At 40.7% G+C, this 25631-nt stretch overlaps 1 protein-coding gene across 2 annotated transcripts in view; it reads left to right on the top strand.

Moving 5' to 3' along the window:
- Positions 1-25631, top strand: part of col14a1a (collagen, type XIV, alpha 1a) — a 120447-nt gene that overhangs the window by 32222 nt on the left and 62594 nt on the right. For both annotated transcript variants that reach the window (XM_049480203.1, XM_049480204.1), the window contains exons 8-17: positions 833-952; positions 3990-4154; positions 4419-4580; positions 6097-6254; positions 10485-10614; positions 10801-10937; positions 11026-11155; positions 12938-13077; positions 14856-14982; positions 16601-16740. In XM_049480203.1, coding sequence (XP_049336160.1) covers positions 833-952; positions 3990-4154; positions 4419-4580; positions 6097-6254; positions 10485-10614; positions 10801-10937; positions 11026-11155; positions 12938-13077; positions 14856-14982; positions 16601-16740 — 1409 coding nt within the window. The remainder of the gene's footprint in view (positions 1-832; positions 953-3989; positions 4155-4418; positions 4581-6096; positions 6255-10484; positions 10615-10800; positions 10938-11025; positions 11156-12937; positions 13078-14855; positions 14983-16600; positions 16741-25631) is intronic.

The following is a 25631-nucleotide window of genomic DNA, read 5'->3' as shown; positions in this document are numbered from 1 at the left end:
TAGTGTTAATTTTGGTGATGTTTGTCTTGTGGGGTTTGTTTGGTAGTGATCATTGTGGCAATGTGTGTTTTGTAGTATTAATTTTGGTGATGTTTGTCTTGTGGGGTTTGTTTGGTAGTGTCAATTTTGGCAATGTTGCTTAGTGGTGTTTTTGGAAGTGTTAATTTTGGTGATGTTGCTTAGTTGTGTTTGTTTGGTAATGTTCATTTTGGTAATGTTTGTTTTTTTAGTGCCTTTTTTGTTAGTGTTATTTTTTATGTTTGTTTGGTAGTGTTGATTTTGCTGATGTTTGTTTTTTGGCATGTGATTGTTAGTGTTGATTTTGGTGATGTTTGTTTTTTGGTATTTGTTTGATAGTATTGATTTTGGTGATGTTTGTTTTGTGGCATTTGATTGGTAGTGTTGATTTGGCTGTTGTTTGCTATGTGTTGTTTGTTTAGTAGTGTTACTTTTGCTGATGTGTGTTTTTTGCCATTTGTTTGGTAGTGTTGATTTTGGTAATGTTTGCTTTGTGGTGTTTGTTTAGTAGTGTTACTTTTGCTAATGTTTTTTTTTTTTTTTTGGTATTTGTTTGGTAGTGTTGATTTTGGCAATGTTTGTTTTTTGGCATTTGTTTGGTAGTGTTCATTTTTGGTGATGTTTGGTTTGTGGCGTCTGATTGGTCGTGCTGATTTTGGTGATGTTTGTTTTGTGGCATTAGTTTAGTAGTGTTGATTTTGGTGATGTTTGTTTTGTGGCGTTTGTTTGGTAGTGTTGATTTTGGTGTTGCTTGTTTGGTAGTGTTTGGTAGCTTTGTGGTGTTTGTTTGATGGTGTTTGTGTTTAATGCTCAGGATTGGCCCAATATAGTGGAGATCCCAGGATTGAGTGGCATCTGAATGCCTTCGCCACTAAAGAAGCTGTGATTGATGCCGTCAGAAACCTGCCGTATAAAGGAGGAAACACACTGACAGGTAAAACAACATCCTGGTTCTTTTCGGTTCTCTGTGAATATAGTGAGGTAACTTTGTAAAAAGCAGTGAATTTGAAAAATAGAATGGTAATCTTCAGTGAGGAGGGGTTTAGTGAGGGAGTCTTCTGTGAGGAGGGGTTTAGTGAGGGGGATCTTCAGTGGGGAGAGGTTTAGTGAGGGGATCTTCAGTGGGGAGGGGTTTAGTAAGTGTATCTTCAGTGGGGAGGGGTTTAGTGAATAGATCTTCAATGGGGAGGGGTTTAGTGGGAGAATCTTCAGTGGGGAGGGGTTTAGTGAGGGGATCTTCAGTGGGGAGGGGTTTAGTGGGGGGGATCTTCAGTGAGGAGGGGTTTAGTGAGGGAATCTTTAATGAAGAGGTGTTTAATGAGAGAATCTTCAGTGAGGAGGAGTTAAGTGAGGGAATCTTCAGTGGGGAGGGGTTTAGTGAGGGAATCTTCAGTGGGGAGGAGTTTAGTGAGGGAATCTTCAGTGGGGAGGGGTTTAGTGAGGGGAATCTTCAGTGAGGAGGGGTTTAGTGAGGGAGTCTTCAGTAAGGAGTTTAGTGAGGGGATCTTCAGTGAGGAGGGGTTTAGTGAGGGAGTCTTCAGTAAGGAGGGGTTTAGTGAGGGAGTCTTCAGTGGGGAGTTTAGTGAGGGGATCTTCAGTGAGGAGGGGTTTAGTGAGGGAGTCTTTAGTAAGGAGTTTAGTGAGGGGATCTTCATTGAGGAGGGGTTTAGTGAGGGGATCTTCAGTGAGGAGGGGTTTAGTGAGGGAGTCTTCAGTGGGGAGGGGTTTAGTGAGGGAGTCTTCAGTAAGGAGTTTAGTGAGGGGATCTTCAGTGAAGAGGGGTTTAGTGAGGGAGTCTTCAGTAAGGAGGGGTTTAGTGAGGGGATCTTCAGTGAGGAGGGGTTTAGTGAGGGAGTCTTCAGTGAGGAGGGGTTTAGTGAGGGAGTCTTCAGTGAGGAGGGGTTTAGTGAGGGAGTCTTCAGTGAGGAGGGGTTTAGTGAGGGGATCTTCAGTGGGGAGGGGTTTAGTGAGGGAATCTTCAGTGAGGAGGGGTTTAGTGAGGGAGTCTTCAGTAAGGAGTTTAGTGAGGGGATCTTCAGTGGGGAGGGGTTTAGTGAGGGAATCTTCAGTGAGGAGGGGTTTAGTGAGGGAGTCTTCAGTAAGGAGTTTAGTGAGGGGATCTTCAGTGAGGAGGGGTTTAGTGAGGGGATCTTCAGTGGGGAGGGGTTTAGTGAGAGGATCTTCAGTGGGGAGGGGTTCAGTGAGGGGATCTTCAGTGGGGAGGGGTTCAGTGAGGGGATCTTCAGTGGGGAGGGGTTTAGTGAGGGAATCTTCAGTGGGGAGGGGTTTGGTGAGGGGATCTTCAGTGTGGAGGGGTTTAGTGAGGGGATTATCAATGGGTATGGGTTTAGTGAGAGGATCTTCAGTGGGGAGGGGTTTGGTGAGGGGATCTTCAGTGAGGAGGGGTTAAGTAAGGGGATCTTCAGTGGGGAGGGGTTTAGTGAGAGGATCTTCAGTGGGGAGGGGTTTAGTGAGGGGATCTTCAGTGGGGAGGGGTTAAGTAAGGGGATCTTCAGTGGGGAGGGGTTTAGTGAGAGGATATTCAGTGGGGAGGGGTTTAGTGAGGTGATCTTCAGTGTGGAGGGGTTTAGTGAGGGGATCTTCAATGGGGATGGGTTTAGTGAGAGGATCTTCAGTGGGGAGGGGTTTAGTGAGGGGATCTTCAGTGGGGAGGGGTTAAGTAAGGGCATCTTCAGTGGGGAGGGGTTTAGTGAGAGGATATTCAGTGGGGAGGGGTTTAGTGAGAGGATCTTCAGTGGGGAAGGGCTTTAGTGAGGGAATCTTCAGTGAGGAGGGGTTTAGTGAGGGGATCTTCAGTGAGGAGGGGTTTAGTGAGGGGATCTTCAGTGAGGAGGGGTTTAGTGAGGGTATCTTCAGTGGGGAGGGGTTTAGTGGGGGGGGGTCTTCAGTGGGGAGGGGTTTAGTGAGGGAATCTTCAGTGGGGAGGGGTTTAGTGAGGGGATCTTCAGTGGGGGGGGTTTAGTGAGGGGATTTTCAGTGGGGAGGGGTTTAGTGAGGGATCTTCAGTGAGGAGGGGTTTAGTGAGGAAATTTTTAGTGAGAAGGGGTTTAGTGAGGGAATCATTAGTGAGGAGGGGTTTAATGAGGGGATCTCAGTGGGGAGGAATTTAGTGAGGGGATCTTCAGTTGGGAGGGGTTTAGTGAGAGGATATTCAGTGGGGAGGGGTTTAGTGAGGGGATCTTCAGTGTGGAGGGGTTTAGTGAGGGGATCTTCAATGGGGATGGGTTTAGTGAGAGGATCTTCAGTGGGGAGGGGTTTAGTGAGGGGATCTTCAGTGGGGAGGGGTTAAGTAAGGGCATCTTCAGTGGGGAGGGGTTTAGTGAGAGGATATTCAGTGGGGAGGGGTTTAGTGAGAGGATCTTCAGTGGGGAAGGGCTTTAGTGAGGGAATCTTCAGTGAGGAGGGGTTTAGTGAGGGGATCTTCAGTGAGGAGGGGTTTAGTGAGGGGATCTTCAGTGAGGAGGGGTTTAGTGAGGGTATCTTCAGTGGGGAGGGGTTTAGTGGGGGGGGGTCTTCAGTGGGGAGGGGTTTAGTGAGGGAATCTTCAGTGGGGAGGGGTTTAGTGAGGGGATCTTCAGTGGGGGGGGTTTAGTGAGGGGATTTTCAGTGGGGAGGGGTTTAGTGAGGGATCTTCAGTGAGGAGGGGTTTAGTGAGGAAATTTTTAGTGAGAAGGGGTTTAGTGAGGGAATCATTAGTGAGGAGGGGTTTAATGAGGGGATCTCAGTGGGGAGGAATTTAGTGAGGGGATCTTCAGTTGGGAGGGGTTTAGTGAGGGGATCTTTAGTGAGGAGGGGTTTAGTGAGGGGATCTTCAGTGGGAAGGGGGTTTAGTGAGGGGATCCTCTGCGGGGAAGGGTTTAGTGAGGGGATGTTCTGAGGGGTGATGTTCACAAAAACTCTCTCTTTTTTTTTTTTTTGTCTGTTTGTTTTTTTGTTTGTGTTTTGTTTAGGTCTTGCCCTGAACTACATTCTGACGAACAGCTTCAAACCAGAATCTGGGTCTCGAAGCAACATTCCAAAAATTGGAATTCTGGTCACTGATGGAAAATCCCAGGATGCTGTTGATGTTCCTGCGCAGAGTCTTCGAGATGCTGGAGTCGAACTCTTCGCTGTTGGTAAGAGTTCCTGAAAAACAACTAAGATTCTACATGCATTTCCACAATTTACATTAATCTCCCAATCAAAAAGTACAAATTCACAAACTCACAGCTTTTACAGAATCCTAATTTATAGTAATCAGATAAAAGTGAAAGCCAATGTGAAGTTAATTAATAAAAACTGAATTTCAGTTAGTCTTGCAAACCAGGATACAGTTCCACAATTACCTGAAAAATGTTCTTTATTTATATAAATGTGTGTATGAATGTGTGTGTTTGTAGGAGTAAAGAATGCAGATGAAAATGAACTTAAAATCATCGCCTCAGAACCGGATGAAACACACGTCTACAACGTGGCGGATTTCAGCATCATGAGCACGATTGTGGAGGAACTGACTCGCTCTGTGTGTGACAGAGTGGAGCAGCAGGACAAAGAGATCAGAGGTGAGAGACTGATTATTAAACTCTATCAGACTATAAATATTAAACTGACTCTATTTATCAAACTAACTCTGATCATCAAACTGACTCTAATTATCAAACTCTGATTATCAAACCCACTCTAATTATTACACTATCTCCGACCATCGGACTGACTCTAATCATCAAACTAACTTCGATCATCAAACTCTGTTTATCAAACTTACTCTGATCATCAAACTGATTCTGATCATCTAAATAAATATGACCATCAAACTAGCTCTAATCTTCAACTTAACTCTGATTATCAAACTGACTCTAATCATGGAACTAACTCATCAAACTCTATCAAACTAACTCTGAATGGCAAACTAAGTCTGACCATGAAACTAACTCTGAAATTCAAACTAAATCTGGTAATAAAACCAACTCTGATTATCAAACTGTCTTTGATCATCAAATTGACTTTGATTATCAAACTGACTCTGATTATCAAACTAAATCTGATCATCAAACTCTGATCATGAAACTAACTCTGATCATCAAACTATGTCTGATCACCAAACTAACTCTGATTATCAAACTGACTTTGATCATCAAACTAACTCTCATTGCCAAATTGACTCTGATTAACAAACTAACTCTGACTATCAAACTGACTTTGATTATCAAACTAACTCTGATCATCAAACTAACTCTGATTATCAAACTGACTTTGATAATCAAACTAACTCTGATTATCAAACTAACTCTGATTATCAAACTGACTTTGATAATCAAACTAACTCTGATTATCAAACTGACTTTAATCATCAAACTTACTCTGATTATCAAACTGACTTTGATCATCAAACTAACTCTGATTATCAACCTAACTCTGATTATCAAACTGACTCTGATCATAATTGGATATCAAACGAACTCTGATTATCAAACTGACTTTGATCATTAAACAGACTCTGATTAACAAACTAACTCTGATATTCAAACTGACTCTGATAATCAAACTAACTCTGATCATCAAACTAACTCTGATTATCAACCTAACTCTGATTATCAAACTGACTCTGATCATAATTGGATATCAAACGAACTCTGATTATCAAACTAACTGATATCAAACTGACTCTGATATTCAAACTGACTCTGATAATCAAACTAACTCTGATCATCAAACTAACTCTGATTATCAAACTAAATGATTATCAAACTTACTCTGATAATCAAACTAACTCTGATCATCAAACTAACTCTGATTATCAAACTAACTGATTATTAAACTTACTCTGATAATCAAACTTACTCTGATCATACTTTGATATTAAAGTAACTCTCATGATCAAACTAACTCTGATAATCAAACTAACTCTGACCATCAAACTGGCTCTGATCATTACATTAATTCTGATCATAAAACTCTGATTAGCAAACTAACTCTCAATATCAAACTCATCATCAAGTTTGATCATCACACTAACTATGATAATCAAACTATGATTATCACATTACCTCTGCTAATAAAAGTGCTTGTTGTGTTTAGGAGATGTGGTCCCTGAGGAGACAGAGGGCGCTCCTGAGAACCTGCAGACGTCTGATGTGACGGCACAGAGTTTCCGCGTGTCCTGGACTCACGCTCCGGGCCGTGTGGAGAAATACAGAGTGGTTTATTATCCGTCTAAAGGAGGAGACCCAGCCGAGGTAACACTCGTTCTCAGAGTATGATGTTTCCACCCCCATGCTTCACAGTTTTTCTTCTTTCTTCTAACACGGCAAGTTGAGTTGATACCAAAACTCTCTATTTTAGTCTCATCTGACCAACATGACTTTCTCCCAGGCCTCTTCTCTATCATCCAGGTAGTCATTGGTGAAGTTTGGTCTTGGTCATGATAAAGAGGTTAGAATATAATTGATTGAGTACAATTAGGTGAAAAGCAATGGAGATTTTCTTCATTAAAGGTATGTAGTGTTTTAAAAAAAGGTGCAATCTGAGTGTAAAGCAGGAATTGTGCTTGTAGTTTAGCAGAACTGGTTCAGGGGGTTGGTGCCTAAGTTACAAGTTGTTGTCATTGTGTCTCAAGTACCAGTATTTATGTGTAAACAATCGAGAAAAACTAAAATAGCTCATGTTGTGTGATTTTGAATGGCTGTGTTTTGCTGTCAAAACATGTGACTTTGTCAGGTTGATGTGTATTATGCAGAGATGTGTGTTTAGTGCATATAGTGTCAAAAAAAGCTTATATCCTCTGTGCATCACTAAATAATTGTGCTACACATGTCATTTTGCAGGTGATGCAGGTGAAAGGTGTGAAAATAGACTGTTGATGGGGTGAAAGATAGCAATGAGCATCGTGATTTGCCTTGCACAGGGTGTACAATAGGGCCCTTAGTCTCTCAATCAGTCAGTCAGTCAGACCGAATCAATCAACCAGTCAATCAGTTGGTCAGCCAATCAAGGCAATAAGTCAATCAGGTCATTCAGGAAGTCAGTGAGACCAAATCACTCCATCAGTCACTCCATCAGTCACAAGCTGCGGTCCAATCTGAAGGCAGCTTTCTAGGTAGCTCCCTCTTCAGCAGCATTTTAACCAGTGGCGTGCAGTGAATATAGTGGGTACCCCTTCTGCAACCACCCCCCATACCCCCGCCACCGGCCGACAGACACATAGATATATATTACAGTAACTGCATATTCTCTGTCTTGACTTAGTTATATTAACTTAATACAAGTCAACAGCTCACAAATACAACTACAAACTACACAAGTATACAATAGAGCCAACAATTAATGCTTAATTAACCTACAAGTACAATCGTTCAACAAAGATCACTCATTTGTATGTCTACAGTAGACCAGAGCAGCCAAAACATTAAGTACACACAAAAACTCACCAGTCAGACCGCCTATTATTGTGATTTAGTTGCACATTGAAGGACAGCCTTTAAAAAGGCATTTTAATATGATATATGACACAATATTTGTCTGATTTGCAGCCGCAATTCCATGATAGTTCGCTAACTATTGAATTAATGCAGCATGAGCTCCGTTTATGACTAAGCAGCGCATAGCCCTTCAACACAGTGCTGAGAAGGGGTTACACAGCCGTGGCCCCGCCCCCTGAGTGAAAATCATGAATCTGATTGGTTAGACTTGCTTCGACTTTGCTAATAGACTCATTACTACACCCTTCTCAAAATCAGGAGAAGGGTCACGCAGTCACGTGGAGGCAGAATGCTTTTTAAAAAGCTTTGATTGGTTAAAACCGCTGTCAATCAGACAACAGACCTTTAGCAACTAAAAAACACAGACTAATGCTTTGAATTAGTTGCTGTTTTTTTATTTAAGTTAATTTATAAAATAAAATCTTACACTTACAATAGCTATGATATATATTTCCTGATTTAAAAATATGTAATAATTTACATGCATTTTTTGCCACTCCTTCTCTGAAGGGTTAGAAGGGCCTCACTGCACACCACTGATTTTAACAGATATGAAACCTTATGCATCAGCACGTTTCGGAACACGTTCTGGAGTCAGCAAATGTCATCACATCTCGTGCACTGTGCTCGTGGGCTCTGTTTACAAATTTAAATTAACCACTTACCTCAGGATAAATCTCAAAGCAGCAGCAGCTATTTCTCTTTCCTCTGCACTCCTGCAGCTCATCCAAATATGACAGATAAACTTAAATACTATGTTTACAATATACTTAAAATAAAGTCTACTCAATACTATATTTACTATATACTGAAACTTAAATATTATATACTATATTTTAGGGGTGTGACGAGACACTATTATCACAAAACGAGACGAGACACGATACTGGGTTCACGAGAACGAGACGAGATTTAAAAATACAATTTTAAAGAAAACGTCAAAAATGAAAAATGGTTTGAAAACTAGAGTTTTTTTTGACAAAAAAATCGTATAACCAAACTTAACAGACTGGTTTCTCACACATTGATTATATAAAAATAGAAATAAGAATAAGAATAAAAAATAAAAATAAAACTTTTCTAGGTCTTATATAGTGCAAACAATAAGTGTGTTTTTTTTCTCCTAAATCTCTTGTAATTTAACTATTCATAATCATAACCAGTCATATTAAGACTATGCTTGAAGTGCAAACAGAGACAGAACATGTTTTTAAATACAGTAATGTTACAGAGCTAAGGGATTAGTATAACTGTCTATGAAACAGTCACGTGTAGGATTTACTTACAGTATTTATATATGGTTTGTTTCTTGTTGGTCACTCTGTTACCGTTTATTGTTTCCACTGGAGCCGAAATGCAGCCAGATATACAACTTAAAAGTAGCAGAAGCATCTTCTATACAAATACCTGAATTTTCCTCTTCTGCTGAGAGCTGATCTCACTGCTAAATTTGCCAAAGGAGTTGGTCACCCAATGTGTGGGACAAGAGAAAACGGCCATTTTTTGAGGTGGTCCAAAGGTATTCGGTCTTTTGAATAATATCTAAGAAGCTTATTTTTCCTCCAAATTTTACAGTTTGTTTTAGAACAAGTACATTGTTCACAAAAAATAGTCATTTAGATATTTTGGATATGTACATCTAAAATTAAAGTGGTGGGACAGGAAATGTACCAAAATCCTGGAATGTCCCATGTAATTGTGACTGGAGATACGTGACTAGCTGCAGAGATTAGAATGTACGTACGTGGCTCATATGGGCGTGCGGGACAGGTGACCACACGAACACATTCATCGGACATCAACCATAAAACATACGTGGCACAAGTTACTGACCAGTGCACTGGAAGGTTCGGGAAGCTACGTGTCTCTAAAGTGTAAGCTTCACCCTTACACCAGGCTGTAGGAATGCACCGGACTGGACCAGTCGAGACTGGCCAGGTGATGTACAAGGAGACGGGGACTTTATATTACCATGTAAGGCAATAATGGCCTGAAGGAGAATAAAAGGAAACAAATACACTGAGATGTTGGCTGTCTGGGAGGAGAGATCTAAACGCATGCTTTGTAATGTATTTTGTAATTTCTCCAATTAAATAATGGCTACTCACTTGATCCAGGCTCAGATTTTCATGTTTGTTCTGTCACTAATCTTTTTTAACACCACATGCATCATGGGATTGCCTTTGATGGGATGCTGCCCATGAAGGATCATATGCTGCCTACTGAATGGGACACATGCTGCCTCCAAATGCTGCCCAGCTGCCTTTAGAATAGAACCAGACAAACCAAGTCTCCCTGAAACTGTGGGAGTCTCCCGCATTTGGGTACTTGCTCCCTGATGCCCGCGAGTCACATATAATCTCCCGGAATTCAGAACGAGTGCCCCAAACGCGCACACAGGCCACAGACTTTTATTCTCTAATCGCGTGTGGGAAGAAGAGAGAGAAAACAGAGAGGGTTCTGATTGGCCTGTTCTCTGCAAAGAGTCTGTGAGACAGCCAATCATTTTTTAGTGTGGGCGGGCAGTGTTTTTCCCCCCTCCCGGACGGGATTTGTTCAGTGAGTGAGAGAAAGCAGATCATGGCGGAGGCAATATTAATAATTATTGTAATACGATATGAAATGTTTTTGATGTTGTGCAATTTTTTTGTGATATTGTAACTGTCAATTTTTGTCAAATAAAGGCTTTAAAAAAAAAAGGAAAGCAGATGCAGGGCCTTCCAAAAAGAAAAAAGATAAAACGCATTTTACCTCTGAATACTCTAAATTTAATTAAAAAAAAGTAAAACGAATAAATATAAAAGTAAGGTTTCGTTATCCTTTGGTGTGTGCGCAAGTTTTTTTTTTTTTTTTTTTTTTGTGGGGTAACCTCCCTGAAATCAACTTTTGTTGAACACAGTTACAGTCAGACAGTCAAGTTTACACATGTGCAACTGAATGACCACTGCCACTGTTTGTCTGTGTTTGTGTGTTTGTGTGTGTGTGTAGGTGGTGGTGGATGGTTCAGAGAGTGTGGCGGTGTTGAGGAATCTGAATTCTCTGACAGAGTACGAGATCGCCGTGTTCGCCATTTACACCTCCTCTGCCAGCGATGCACTCCGGGGCAGCGAGACCACACGTTAGTCCCTCACACACACACACACACACACACACACACTCTGATCACCTGAACACTCAAACTGATTATTAATTAATATTATTCACTGAATAATAAAGAAACTGAACCGCTGAATCAATGGTTTACACACCTGAACAAACCTGAATGATTCACTAACATTCTTTGTGTGTGTGTGTGTGTGTGTAGTGGCCCTGCCAATGGTGACTGGTCTAGAGTTGTATGCCGTTACCCATAACTCCATGCGTGTTCGCTGGCAGGCTGCAGAAGGGGCTTCTGGCTACACGGTTCTGTACGTTCCTCTTAGTGGCGAGAACATGACGGAGGTGAGAGATCAGGGGTGTGTTTGTGGGAGGAGTCAGGTGGATGATTGACGGCTGATGGTAATGGATGCACTGGTTCTGTGTGCTGTAGGTTACAGTAGGCATGGTGGAGACGGATCTGGATCTGGTGGGTTTGAGTTCTGATACTGAATACACTGTAACTGTTTACGCCTTGTTTGGAGAGGAGGCCAGTGACCCCGCCACCGCCCAGGAGACCACCCGTTAGTGCAACACTCACAACTACACTCACAATTACATTCACATGCACTGACAAACTTACACTCACAAACTTACCCTCATACCTACACTCGCACTTATACTTGCTCTCAAACCTACACTCGCACTTACACATGCACTCACACCTACACTAACAAACTTACACTCACACCTACACTCGCACTTACATTTGCACTCAAACCTACACTCACACACATGCACTCATAGACTTACATTCACACCTACACTCACACCTACACTCGCACTTACACATGCACTCACACCTACACTAACAAACTTACACTCACACCTACACTCGCACTTACATTTGCACTCAAACCTACACTCACACACATGCACTCATAGACTTACATTCACACCTACACTCACACCTACACTCGCACTTACACATGCACTCACACCTACACTAACAAACTTACACTCACACCTACACTCGCACTTACATTTGCACTCAAACCTACACTCACACACATGCACTCATAGACTTACACTCACACCTACACTCGCAGTTACACATGCACTCAAACCTACACTCGCACTTACACATTCACTCACAAACTTACACTCACACCTACACATGCACTCACACCTGCACTAACAAACTTACACTCACACCTACACTCGCACTTACACTTGCTCTCAAACCTGCACTAACAAACTTACACTCACAAACTTACTCTCATACCTACACTCGCAGTTACATTTGCACTCAAACCTACACCCACACTTACACATGCACTCAAAAACTTACACTCACACCTACACTTGCACTTACACATACACTCAAACCTACACTCGCACTTACACTCGCACTTACATTTGCACTCACACCAACACTCACACTTACACATGCACTCAAACCTTCACTCCCACTTACACATGCACTCACATCTACACTAACAAACTTACACTCACACCTACACTCGCACTTACACTTGTTCTCAAACCTGCACTCACACACATGCGCTCACAAACTTACACTTACACCTACACTCGCACTCACACCAACACTCACACTTGCACTCAAACCTTACACATTTACCCACATCTGCACTCACACTTACACCTACACTCACACATACACATGCACTCACAAACTTACACTCAAACCTTCACTCCCACTTACACATGCACTCAAACCTGCACTTACAAACTTAGACTCACACTTACAACTACATTCACACCTACACATGCACACACACCTGTACTCACACTTACACATGCACTCAAACCTACACTTACAAACTTACACTCACACTTACACTCACAACTACATTCACACTTACACATGTACTCACAAACTTACACTCACACCTACACTCGCACTCAAACCTACACTCGCACTTACACATGCTCTCCAACCTTCACTCCCACTTACACCTGCACTCACACATGCACTCACACTTACACCTACACTCGCACACACACATGCACTCACAAACTTACACTCAAACCTTCACTTCCACTTACACATGCACTCAAACCTGCACTTACACTCACACTTACTCACTAACCTACACTCACAACTACATTCACACCTACACATGGACTCACACTCCCACCTACACTCGCACTTACACTCATACATACACTTGCACTTACACATGCACTCACACCTAAACTCACACCTACACTTTATCTCACACCTACACTCACAATCCTACACCCTCTCACACACACACACATTTTCACACTCAGAGTATTAGTGCTGGGTGTTTAGGGAGTGTGATTAATGGTGGGTGTAATGTGATGAGTGTGTGTTTCAGTGTCTCTAAGGCCTCCTCGGAATCTGCGCATCACTGAGGTGGACCACAGTTCTGTTCGCCTTAAATGGGACGCACCGTCCAACAGCGTTACAGGATACCGAGTAATGTACCTCAAGACTGGAGGAGCACAAACTAACGAGGTGAGCTAATCTGATACACACTGTAATTAATACCTACCCTGATACAGCGTATCACAGAAGTGAGTACACCCTTCACATTTCTGCAGATATTTAAGTACATCTTTTCATGGTACAACACTGAAAAAATGTCACTTTGACACAATAAAAAGTAGTCTGTGTGCAGCCTATATAACAGTGTCAATTTATTCTTCCCTCAAAATAACTCAATGTACAGCCATTAATGTCTAAACCACCGGCAACTAAAGTGAGTACACCCCTTAGTAAAAGTTCCTGAAGTGTCAATATTTGTGTGACTACCATTATTTTCCAGAACTGCCCTAACTCTCCTGGGCATGGAGTTTACCAGAGCTTCACAGGTTGCCACTGGAATGCTTTTCCATTCCTCCATGACGACATCACGGAGGCGGATATTCAATACTTTACACTCCTCCTTCCGCTTCAGGATACCCCGAAGATGTTCTATTGGGTTTAGGTCTGGAGTCATGCTCGCCCAGTCCATCATCTTCACCCTCAGCCTCTTTAATAAAGCAGTAGTCGTCTTAGAGGTGTGTTTGGGTCATTATAATGCTGGAATGCTGTTTCTGAAGGGAGGAGATCATGTTCTGCTTCAGTATTCCACCGTGCATATTGGAGTTCATGTGTCCCTCAATGAAATGTACAGTAACTCCCCAACACCTGCTGCACTCATGCAGACCCAGACCATGAAACTCCCTCCACCATGCTTGACTGTAGGCATGACACATTTATCTTTATACTCCTCACCTGATTGCAGCCACACATGCTTGAGACCATCTGAACCAAACAAATTAATCTTGGTCTCATCAGACCATAGGACTTGGTTGCATTAATCCATGTCCTTTGTTGACATGTATTCAGCAATCTGTTTGCATGCTTTCTTGTGTACAGACTTCAGAAGAGGTTCTCAGAAGAGAGTGACAGCCATGCTGACCAATTTAATGTAGTGTGCAGTGTATGGTCTGAGTGCTGACAGGCTGACCCCCGCACCTCTTCAATCTCTGCAGCAATGCTGACGGCACTCCTGTGCCTTTTTTTCAAAGACAGTATTTGATTGTGATGCTGAGCACATGCACTCAGCTTCTTTAGACAACCAATGTGAGGTCTATTTTGAGTGGACCGTGCTCTTTTAAAATGCTGGATTATCTTTGGCCACTGTGCTGCAGCTCAGTTTTAGGGTGTTGGCTATCTTCATCTAGTGCAACAATTCGTCTTTTAAGATCCTCAGAGAGTTCTTTGCCATGAGGTGCCATGTTCGAAGTTTCAGTGACCAGTATGAGAGGGTGTGAGAGCTGTACTTTCAAAACTGAACACACTTGCTCCCTATGCACACCTGAGACCTAGTAACACTAACGAGTCACATGACATTTTGGAGGAGAAATGATAAGCAGTGCTCAGTTTGTACATTTAGGGGTGTAGTCTCTTAGTTGCCAGTGGTTTAGACATTAATGGCTGAATATACATATATACATGTCTATTTATCTTGCCTCTATTTGATTCTTTATTCCATTCCACCTCATGTATATGATGCAAATGACAAAGTCTCTTTAAATTCTTGAATCCTTAAATCTCTGTTTCATGTGAAAGTATCTGAGTATTTGTTAGAATCTCTGTGTGTGATGTTTATGTGAGAGTATTTGATTTTGAAGTGTCTGTGTTTGATGGGGAAGTGTTGGATGTTGAAATCTCTGTTTGATGTGAGAGTATGTGATGTTAGCATCTCTGTGTTTATTGTTAGAATCTCTGTGTTTGATGTGTATTAGGTGGAGTTGGGCCCCGTCTCTAGTGTTTATCTGAAGAACCTGGCGTCTGTAACAGAGTACAGTGTGGCTGTGTTTGCTGTTTATGGGGACGGCCAATCAGAAGCACTTAATGGAGGCTTCATCACAAGTAAGAACAAGTTTAACTGTAATCCATATACATACACTACATAAAGTATATAGCCATCATAGTTTAGTTCTGACAGTTTAAATGTAAGTGTTTTTGATTATTTGTGCCTGTTGAAATCTGTAAATAGACACTTTTAAAAGCCTCCTTAGTTTGTCTCAGTGTATCTTAATGTGTTTCCCAGACCAGGATTAAATTTAGTCCTGGAATACACAGCATTGTGAATGGATTTTTTCTATTGAAAGGAAAATATAATCTACAACTAGGCTTAATCCCTGTCTGGGAACTAGTCAAGTAAGTCTCAGTGGGTCTTAGTGAGTCTCACGATGTCTCAGTTTGTCTCAGTAGTAGGGGCTACAAACTCCTACAGAATAGTTGATTAGTCAACCAGAAAATTCACTATTCACCAAAGAAGGTGGCTGTTGACTGGTTGTAAGGAGTTAACAACAGCAATTCACTTCTTTGGGCAAAGCTACACTTTTTACAGAGATAAAAGGTCATAGTGTCTCACTCTCTACTGACCTATGAACACTCTGCACTGTGGAGCTCTGACGATGCTGAAAGTATATCTGATGACTGCATAAGGAAGATCATTTTAACACTATTACTGCATTCCTATCACTTTCACTCCAAGTTTATATAATCACTGTGAGAGATGAGGTGTACAGTAAGGTCCTCTGATCTATTACTGTATTACTGTATAAATATAGCCAAGTTTATCACTTATTTCATATCTGAAATATGATTTAACGCATGTGTTGCTGTCAATCCACTTTAAACATCACTATTAAAAAAAAGCTAAAATTATAGTCAACCACCAGAGTTTCTTTTTGCTTCAGAATTTGCGATTGAAGTCACAATTAGCAACCTATATTCAGTAGTGAGTCTCAGTGAGTCTTGTTAAGTCTCAGTGTGTTATTTAGTCTCACAGGTGAGTCTCAGTGTCAGTGTCTGAGTCTCTGTGGTAAGTCTTAGGGCCCTACATTCTGCTAGGTGCATTGAGATGCTCATTGCTATTGTACACCTCGTCAACAGTCTATTTTCAAGGGTTTCACCTGTGAAAATAGTGTTCAGGTCAATTTTTGCCATATTGCTATCTTTACAACAGAAAACACAGGTGCACCACTGACTGAAAACAACCTAGACAGATGTCAACTGTCAGACATTCATCACAATAAACAGAATAAATGAGCGTGAACAAGCAGCACAGTTTCCTCTGCTGACACCTCCAGGTAGCTGCGCTGTTAAAATAGCAATTCGCCAAAATCAGAGCGCACCTGGCTCTTGAAAGAATTATTTCATGTTATGGCCAAACACTCCTATGGTTAATTAAGTTTTGAGCCATTGTTATGATAGCGAAGAGAGCACACTGACATGCTCTAATCACGCAGCATGATGCACGCCTAAGTATTGATAAAATAGGGCCCTTGGTATGTATCAGTGTGTCTCAGTACAGCGCTGAGTCTCAGTTGTAAGTCTCAGTAGTGTTGAATAAGCATCAATAAATATCTGCTTTAATTAAGAATCAAACTATACTCAGGTCATTTTTACTGCAGATCCACTTTTTAAATCTCCTAAAATGTTACATTTGAGTGTGTTGATCATTTTTTATGTCTATCAGAGCTGGTGCCCGCTCCGCTGGACCTCAGGATCAGTGAAGTGACATCGGAGAGTTTCCAGGTGAGCTGGACTCAGCCTGCGGAGGGGGTGGTGCTCTATAAACTGACCTGGAGACCCCTGGGAGATGCAAACAATGAAGAGGTCAGTTTTACACACATTCAGAACATACAGAGTTCATGGTGGAGAGACTGACACTTCTGTTTTATTGGCGACTCCTGACCAATTTCTCAGGGATATATTCTCAGGCAAATATTAGGATCAAATGGTGTTATGGTGTCCTGTTATTTAGGTAAGTTAAGAGCTGTCTAACTAGACAGTAGTCACCTATATTTCTGGTCACCACATAAACAGTGGTGTAAAAAAGCACGTCCCCTTCATCATTTCTTATTTTTTTTTGCATGTTTGTCTCTCTTAATCAAACTTTAAATATTAATCAAAGTAAACACAAGTAAACACAAAAAGGTTTTTACTGTTAAGGGAGAAAAAAAATCCAAACCTACACAAAAACGTGTTTTCCCTCCAAACCTAATAACTGCTTGTGCCACCCTTTCCAGCAACAACTGCAGTAACTTGCACATTGTCTTTTACAGCATTGTAAAAGGAATTTTGTTCCACTCATCTTTGCAATTGTTGTAATTCTGTCACATCGGAGGGTTTTCGATTATGAGCTGCCTTTTTAAGGTCATGCCACAGCATCTCAATAGGACTCAGGTCAGGACTTTGACTAGGCCACAGCAAAGTCTTCATTTTGTTTTTCTTCAGCCATTCAGAGGTGAACTTGCTGGTGTGTTTTGTATCATTGTCCTGAACCCAAGTTCGTTTTAGCTTGGGGTCACAAACAGCCAGACATTGGCCTTCAGAACTTTTTGGTAGGCAGCAGAAATATATGGTTCCATTCATAGACTGTGTATAGCAGGACAGAGCATCGTCTCTCAAAAGTGAAGCCACCACAGGTCGGGCGCCCCCTGCTGTTCGGTTGCAGAAAGCTGTGTAACCCCACCAACCCCCATAGGTTTCAATGGCAAAACAGACAAATTTCAATCACGCTTTTTTCTAATATACTGTAATTCTACCTACATTTAAATGTAACAGCTAGTGCTTATATTGTTAATTTTTTTTTTCACAGAATTCGTTTTTAAAAATGTTATTCAGCTCTATTCAAAAAAGGTGTGGTTATTGTAAAGGGGCTGGTTATGGCCGGGACCAATAACAGACCGTCAGCTCTGCTCTGCAGCCTATGACCGTGAGGCAGCTCTCAGGGGCGGGGTTATGTAAATGAGTAGGCTGTCTCTCCACAGTTTTTCTCCCTCCTCTGGTCTCTACTGCGCAGACTCGGGTTTCAGGATCACCAACATGGCGGAAGATTTTGGCTTCATTTTCATTTAATGAACAGGAACAGCGAGGATCATCAAGATGTTTTCTAGAAATATTGAGACGAGCCTTAATGTTCTTTTTGCTCAGCAGTGGTTTTTGTCTTTGGCACTCTGTCATGTAGGCAATTTTTGCCCAGTTGCTTTCTTATGGTGGAGTCATGAACATAGAGCTTAACTGAGGCAAATGAGGCCTGCAGTTTTTTGGATGTTGATGTAGGGTCTTTTGAGACCTCTTGGATGAGTCCTCGCCGCACTCTTGGGGTAATTTTGGACAGTCGGACACTCCTGGAAAGGTTCACCACTGTTCCATGTTTTTGCCATTTGTGAATAATAGCCTTTAGTTCGGTTTGCAGCAGTCCCTAAACTTTAGAAATGGCTTTATAACCTTTTCCAGACTGATAGATCTCAATTACTTTCTTTCTAATTTGTTTCTGAATTTCTTTGGATCATAGCATGATGTGTAGCTTTTAAGGATCTTTTGGTGGACTTCTCTTTGTCAGGCATGTCCTATGTAAGTGATTTCTTGATTGGGAAAAGGTGTGGCAGAAATTAGACCTGGGTGTGGCTAGAGAATTTGGATTTAGATGTGATAAACCAGTTAAGTTATGTTTTAACTGAGGGGGCAAACACTTTTTCACAAAGGACAATGTAGGTTTGGATTTGTTTTCTTCCTTAATATTAAAAACCTTCATTTAAAAACTGTATTTTGTGTTAATTTGTGTTGTCTTCGTCTAATATTTAAATTAGTTTGATGATTTGGTAGGAGTGACAAACATGCAATAAATAAGGAATAACACCACTGTAGCATTACCTCCAGTAATCACTACATAGCAATATAGTGCTCCTAATATCAGGTTACATAGAGTACAGTATTTGTAAACTATGTTATCCAGGAGTTCAGTGTAAATGCCTTCTTGAATAAAATTATTTTGGTTCTATCAACTATCTGTTGGTCATCAACTAACTGTGGTCATCAAAAAGTCATCTGTCAGTTTACCCTCTCAAATAACTCTGTGTGTGTGTGTGAGTGTGTGTGTATGTGTGTGTGTGTGTGTGCGTGCAGTAAACTGCATCAGGACTCTTTATGAGCGGCTTTGAGTTGGTTCAGCTGTTCTTCACTGATAGCGCTGCAGGTCAATGTGTTTACTGAGAGCCATCAGTGCAGATAATAAGAACTCATCCAGACCCCCCTGCCCTACAGCCACAAACACAAACACCACTATACTCCAACTCCATCACTATACTCTAAATCCACCACTCTATACTCCAACTCCATCACTATACTCTAAATCCATCACTCTATACTCCAACTCCATCACTATACTCTAAATCCATCACTCTATACTCCAGCTCCATCACTATACTCTAAATCCATCACTCTATACTCCAGCTCCATCACTATACTCTAAATCCATCACTCTATACTCCAACTCCATCACTATACTCTAAATCCATCACTCTATACTCCAGCTCCATCACTATACTCTAAATCCATCACTCTATACTCCAACTCCATCACTATACTCTAAATCCATCACTCTATACTCCAACTCCATCACTATACTCCAACTCCATCACTATACTCTAAATCCATCACTCTATACTCCAACTCCATCACTATACTCTAAATCCATCACTCTATACTCAAACTCCATCACTATACTCTAAATCCATCACTCTATACTCAAACTCCATCACTATACTCTAAATCCATCACTCTATACTCCAGCTCCATCACTATACTCTAAATCCATCACTCTATACTCCAACTCCATCACTATACTCTAAATCCATCACTCTATACTCCAACTCCATCACTATACTCTAACTCCAACACTATACTCTAAATCCATCACTCTATACTCCAACTCCATCACTATACTCTAGCTCCATCACTATACTCTTACTCCATCACTATATTCCAACTACATCACTATACTCTAAATCCATCACTATACTCCAACTCCATCACTATACTCTAAATCCATCACTATACTCTAAATCCATCACTCTATACTCCAACTCCATCACTATACTCCAACTCCATCACTATACTCTAAATCCATCACTCTATACTCCAACTCCATCACTATACTCCAACTCCATCACTATACACCAACTCCATCACTATACTCTAACTCCATCACTATACTCTAAATCCATCACTCTATACTCCAACTCCATCACTATACTCCAACTCCGACACTATACTCTAACTCCATCACTATACTCTAAATCCATCACTCTATACTCCAACTCCATCACTATACTCTAAATCCATCACTCTATACTCCAACTCTACCACTCTATACTCCAACTAAACAGCCACAAACACAAACACCACAATACTCTAACTCCATCACTATACTCCAACTATACCACTCTATACTCCAACTAAACAGCCACAAACACAAACACCACAATACTCCAACTCCATCAATATGATCCAACTCCATCACTATACTCCAACTCCCTCACTATACTCAAACTCCATCCCTATACTCCAACTCCATCACTCTATATTCCAACTCCATCACTCTACTTCAACTCTATCACTCCATCTATCAACTCCATCACTCCAACTCCATCTATACTCTAAATCCATCACTATACTCTAAACCCATCACTATACTCAGACTTCATCACTATACTCTAAATCCATTACTCTATACTTCAACTCCATCACTCCATCAATACTCCAACTATACAGTCATAAACACCAGACCCACAACCTGATTAACACTTTCACTAAAACCAGAGCCATGCACATCTCAACTTCATCACTATACTCTAACTCCATCACTATACTCTAACTCCATCACTATACTCCAACTCCATCACTATACTCTAACTCCATCACTCTATACTCCAACTCCATCACTATACTCTAAATCCATCACTATACTCTAAATCCATCACTCTATACTCCAACTCCATCACTATACTCCAACTCCATCACTATACACCAACTCCATCACTATACTCTAACTCCATCACTATACTCTAAATCCATCACTCTATACTCCAACTCCATCACTATACTCTAGCTCCATCACTATACTCTTACTCCATCACTATATTCCAACTACATCACTATACTCTAAATCCATCACTATACTCTAACTCCATCACTATACTCCAACTCCATCACTATACTCTAAATCCATCACTATACTCTAAATCCATCACTCTATACTCCAACTCCATCACTATACTCCAACTCCATCACTATACTCTAAATCCATCACTCTATACTCCAACTCCATCACTATACTCCAACTCCATCACTATACACCAACTCCATCACTATACTCTAACTCCATCACTATACTCTAAATCCATCACTCTATACTCCAACTCCATCACTATACTCCAACTCCGACACTATACTCTAACTCCATCACTATACTCTAAATCCATCACTCTATACTCCAACTCCATCACTATACTCTAAATCCATCACTCTATACTCCAACTCTACCACTCTATACTCCAACTAAACAGCCACAAACACAAACACCACAATACTCTAACTCCATCACTATACTCCAACTATACCACTCTATACTCCAACTAAACAGCCACAAACACAAACACCACAATACTATACCATAATACCATACCATAAACACCAGACCCACAACCTGATTAACACTTTCACTAAAACCAGAGCCATGCACATCTCAACTTCATCACTATACTCTAACTCCATCACTATACTCTAACTCCATCACTATACTCCAACTCCATCACTATACTCTAACTCCATCACTCTATACTCCAACTCCATCACTATACTCTAAATCCATCACTATACTCTAAATCCATCACTATACTCCAACTCCATCACTATACTCTAACTTTATCACTATACTCTAACTTCATCACTATACTCTAACTCCATCACTATACTCCAACTCCATCACTATACTCTAACTCCATTACTATACTCTAACTCCATTACTATACTCCAACTCTATCACTATACTCCAACCCCATCACTATACTCTAACTCCATCACTATACGCGAACTCCATCACTATATTCTAACTCCATCACTATACTACAACTGCATCACTATACTCCAAATCCATCACTATACTCTAACTACATCTCTATACTCTAAATCCATCACTATACTCTAACTCCATCACTATACTCTAACTCCATCACTATACTCTAAATCCATCACCATACTCCAACTCCATCACTATACTCTAACTCCATCACTATACTCTAACTCCATCACTATACTCTAACTCCATCACTATACTCCAACTCCATCACTATACTCTAACTCCATCACTATATTCTAAATCACATGTGTCAAACACAAGGCCCGCGGGCCAAATGTGGCCCGCCACGTCTTTTTATGTGGCCCGCGAGAGCTTGTAAAATCTTAGTGTCTATAATAAATAGGTCAGAAGCGTTCTTTGACCAAAAAATACATTTCCCACAATGCTTGTCGATTGTATTACCCGCAAAGTTACGGCTTACTGCCACTACACGGCAGTGTAGTCATTGATGTGGAAACCCTGCCGGAGGGAAGGTGTAACTTCGCGGGTGGAATTGAGACATGTTTATCCCATAATATCCAGAAAAAGACAAGTTGATGCAGACGGACGGCTGTGCTTCAAGGCGAAAGACCGGTATGCATTTTGTGTTACTGACCAAAATAAACGCTTTTTAGAAGAGATATAAATTATGTGTAAATATTTATAAGACAATAGCTGATAAAATCTGTTTTAATGAGGTTAATAAACATCACTGTGACATCGCTAGTCGCAGTTTCACCTCAGCAAAGGACGAGGAGGTGAATCACTTATCTAACCAGCCTTTACTGATTTCTGCCCCCAATAACCCTTTCAATAACCTCCAATAGCCTTTAATAGTCTCCAGTAGCCTTCAACAGTCTAACCTTGCAGCCGTGGTGTGTTCTAAACTCCGTAGTTATAAACATCCTGAGGTTAGCAGCGCGCTAACTGACCTGTTTATAATGTAATCCGAGCAGTGACTCCGGGATGGCTGCTCTAAACTGCTGCTGTTAGCTGCTTGGGCTGAAATATGAACTGTAGAGAGCTGTATTATCCGGTTAGTGGGGTTATTTTATTTCATACACAGAAGAACTTAAAATTTTAAAAACGCTCCAGACTGGCTCAGCTGAGTCCTGTAGCCCGTGGCTGGGCTGTAGCTCTGACTCAGTAAAGACTGTGGGCTTGTGCTGCTGCAGCTCCCACTAGTGGTTGGATGAGGAAATGCTAAATCTGTCACAGCTCACAATTTTTGATTTTATATTAATTAAGCCTCTTTTCAGTATCAAACGTTTTGATCAAAGTTAATATAACTTGTATTTTATGTCATTTCTATTCACTTGTATAGTTTGGTTCTTGATTGATGGAGTTTTTGGATTTCATAACAGGATTTATGTTAATAGAGCAACAAACAAACATTTTTTCCATGCAACTGTAATATTTGATTGAATAAATAATATATTGAGAGTTATTTAACATTAAGGAGTAATTACATTCATTTACATATATTACATTTGGTTACATTTTCTTATATTTATAAGTTACATCTGGCCCTCGGAGGACAGCCAATATGCCAATGTGGCCCTCGGCCAAAATGAGTTTGACACCCCTGTTCTAAATCCATCACCATACTCCAACTCCATCACTATACTCCAACTCCATCACTATACTCTAACTCCATCACTATACTCTAAATCCATCACTCTATACTCCAGCTCCATCACTATACTCTAAATCCATCACTCTATACTCCAGCTCCATCACTATACTCTAAATCCATCACTCTATACTCCAGCTCCATCACTATACTCTAAATCCATCACTCTATACTCCAACTCCATCACTATACTCCAACTCCATCACTATACTCTAAATCCATCACTCTATACTCCAACTCCATCACTATACTCCAACTCCATCACTATACTCTAAATCCATCACTCTATACTCCAGGTCCATCACTATACTCTAAATCCATCACTCTATACTCAAACTCCATCACTATACTCTAAATCCATCACTCTATACTCCAGCTCCATCACTATACTCTAAATCCATCACTCTATACTCCAACTCCATCACTATACTCTAAATCCATCACTCTATACTCCAACTCCATCACTATACTCTAAATCCATCACTATACTCTAAATCCATCACTCTATACTCCAACTCCATCACTATACTCCAACTCCATCACTATACACCAACTCCATCACTATACTCTAACTCCATCACTATACTCTAAATCCATCACTCTATACTCCAACTCCATCACTATACTCTAGCTCCATCACTATACTCTTACTCCATCACTATATTCCAACTACATCACTATACTCTAAATCCATCACTATACTCCAACTCATCACTATACTCTAAATCCATCACTCTATACTCCAACTCCATCACTATACTCCAACTCCGACACTATACTCTAACTCCATCACTATACTCTAAATCCATCACTCTATACTCCAACTTCATCACTATACTCTAAATCCATCACTCTATACTCCAACTCCATCACTATACTCTAAATCCATCACTCTATACTCCAACTCTACCACTCTATACTCCAACTAAACAGCCACAAACACAAACACCACAATACTCTAACTCCATCACTATACTCCAACTATACCACTCTATACTCCAACTAAACAGCCACAAACACAAACACCACAATACTCCAACTCCATCAATATGATCCAACTCCATCACTATACTCCAACTCCCTCACTATACTCAAACTCCATCCCTATACTCCAACTCCATCACTCTACTTCAACTCCATCACTCTACTTCAACCCCATCACTATACTCCAACTCCATCATTATACTCCAACTCCATCACTATACTCTAAATCCATCACTATACTCTAAACCCATCACTATACTCAGACTTCATCACTATACTCTAAATCCATTACTCTATACTTCAACTCCATCACTCCATCAATACTCCAACTATACAGTCATAAACACCAGACCCACAACCTGATTAACACTTTCACTAAAACCAGAGCCATGCACATCTCAACTTCATCACTATACTCTAACTCCATCACTATACTCTAACTCCATCACTATACTCCAACTCCATCACTATACTCTAACTCCATCACTCTATACTCTAAATCCATCACTATACTCCAACTCCATCACTATACTCTAACTTTATCACTATACTCTAACTTCATCACTATACTCTAACTCCATCACTATACTCCAACTCCATCACTATACTCTAACTCCATTACTATACTCTAACTCCATTACTATACTCCAACTCTATCACTATACTCCAACCCCATCACTATACTCTAACTCCATCACTATACGCGAACTCCATCACTATATTCTAACTCCATCACTATACTCCAAATCCATCACTATACTCTAACTACATCTCTATACTCTAACTCCATCACTATACTCTAACTCCATCACTATACTCTAACTCCATCACTATACTCTAACTCCATCACTATACGCTAACTCCATCACTGTACTCCAACTCTATCACTATACTCCAACTCCATCACTATACTCTAACTCCATCACTTTATACGCTAACTCCATCACTCTATACGTTATCTCCATCACTATACTCTAACTCCATCAC

The sequence above is a fragment of the Astyanax mexicanus genome, chromosome 6, assembly GCF_023375975.1.
Source record: "Astyanax mexicanus isolate ESR-SI-001 chromosome 6, AstMex3_surface, whole genome shotgun sequence".
NCBI classification, from domain to species: Eukaryota; Metazoa; Chordata; class Actinopteri; order Characiformes; family Acestrorhamphidae; genus Astyanax; species Astyanax mexicanus.
Note: the sequence above shows the minus strand (reverse complement) of the source record. Positions and strands in the feature narration are given on the sequence as shown.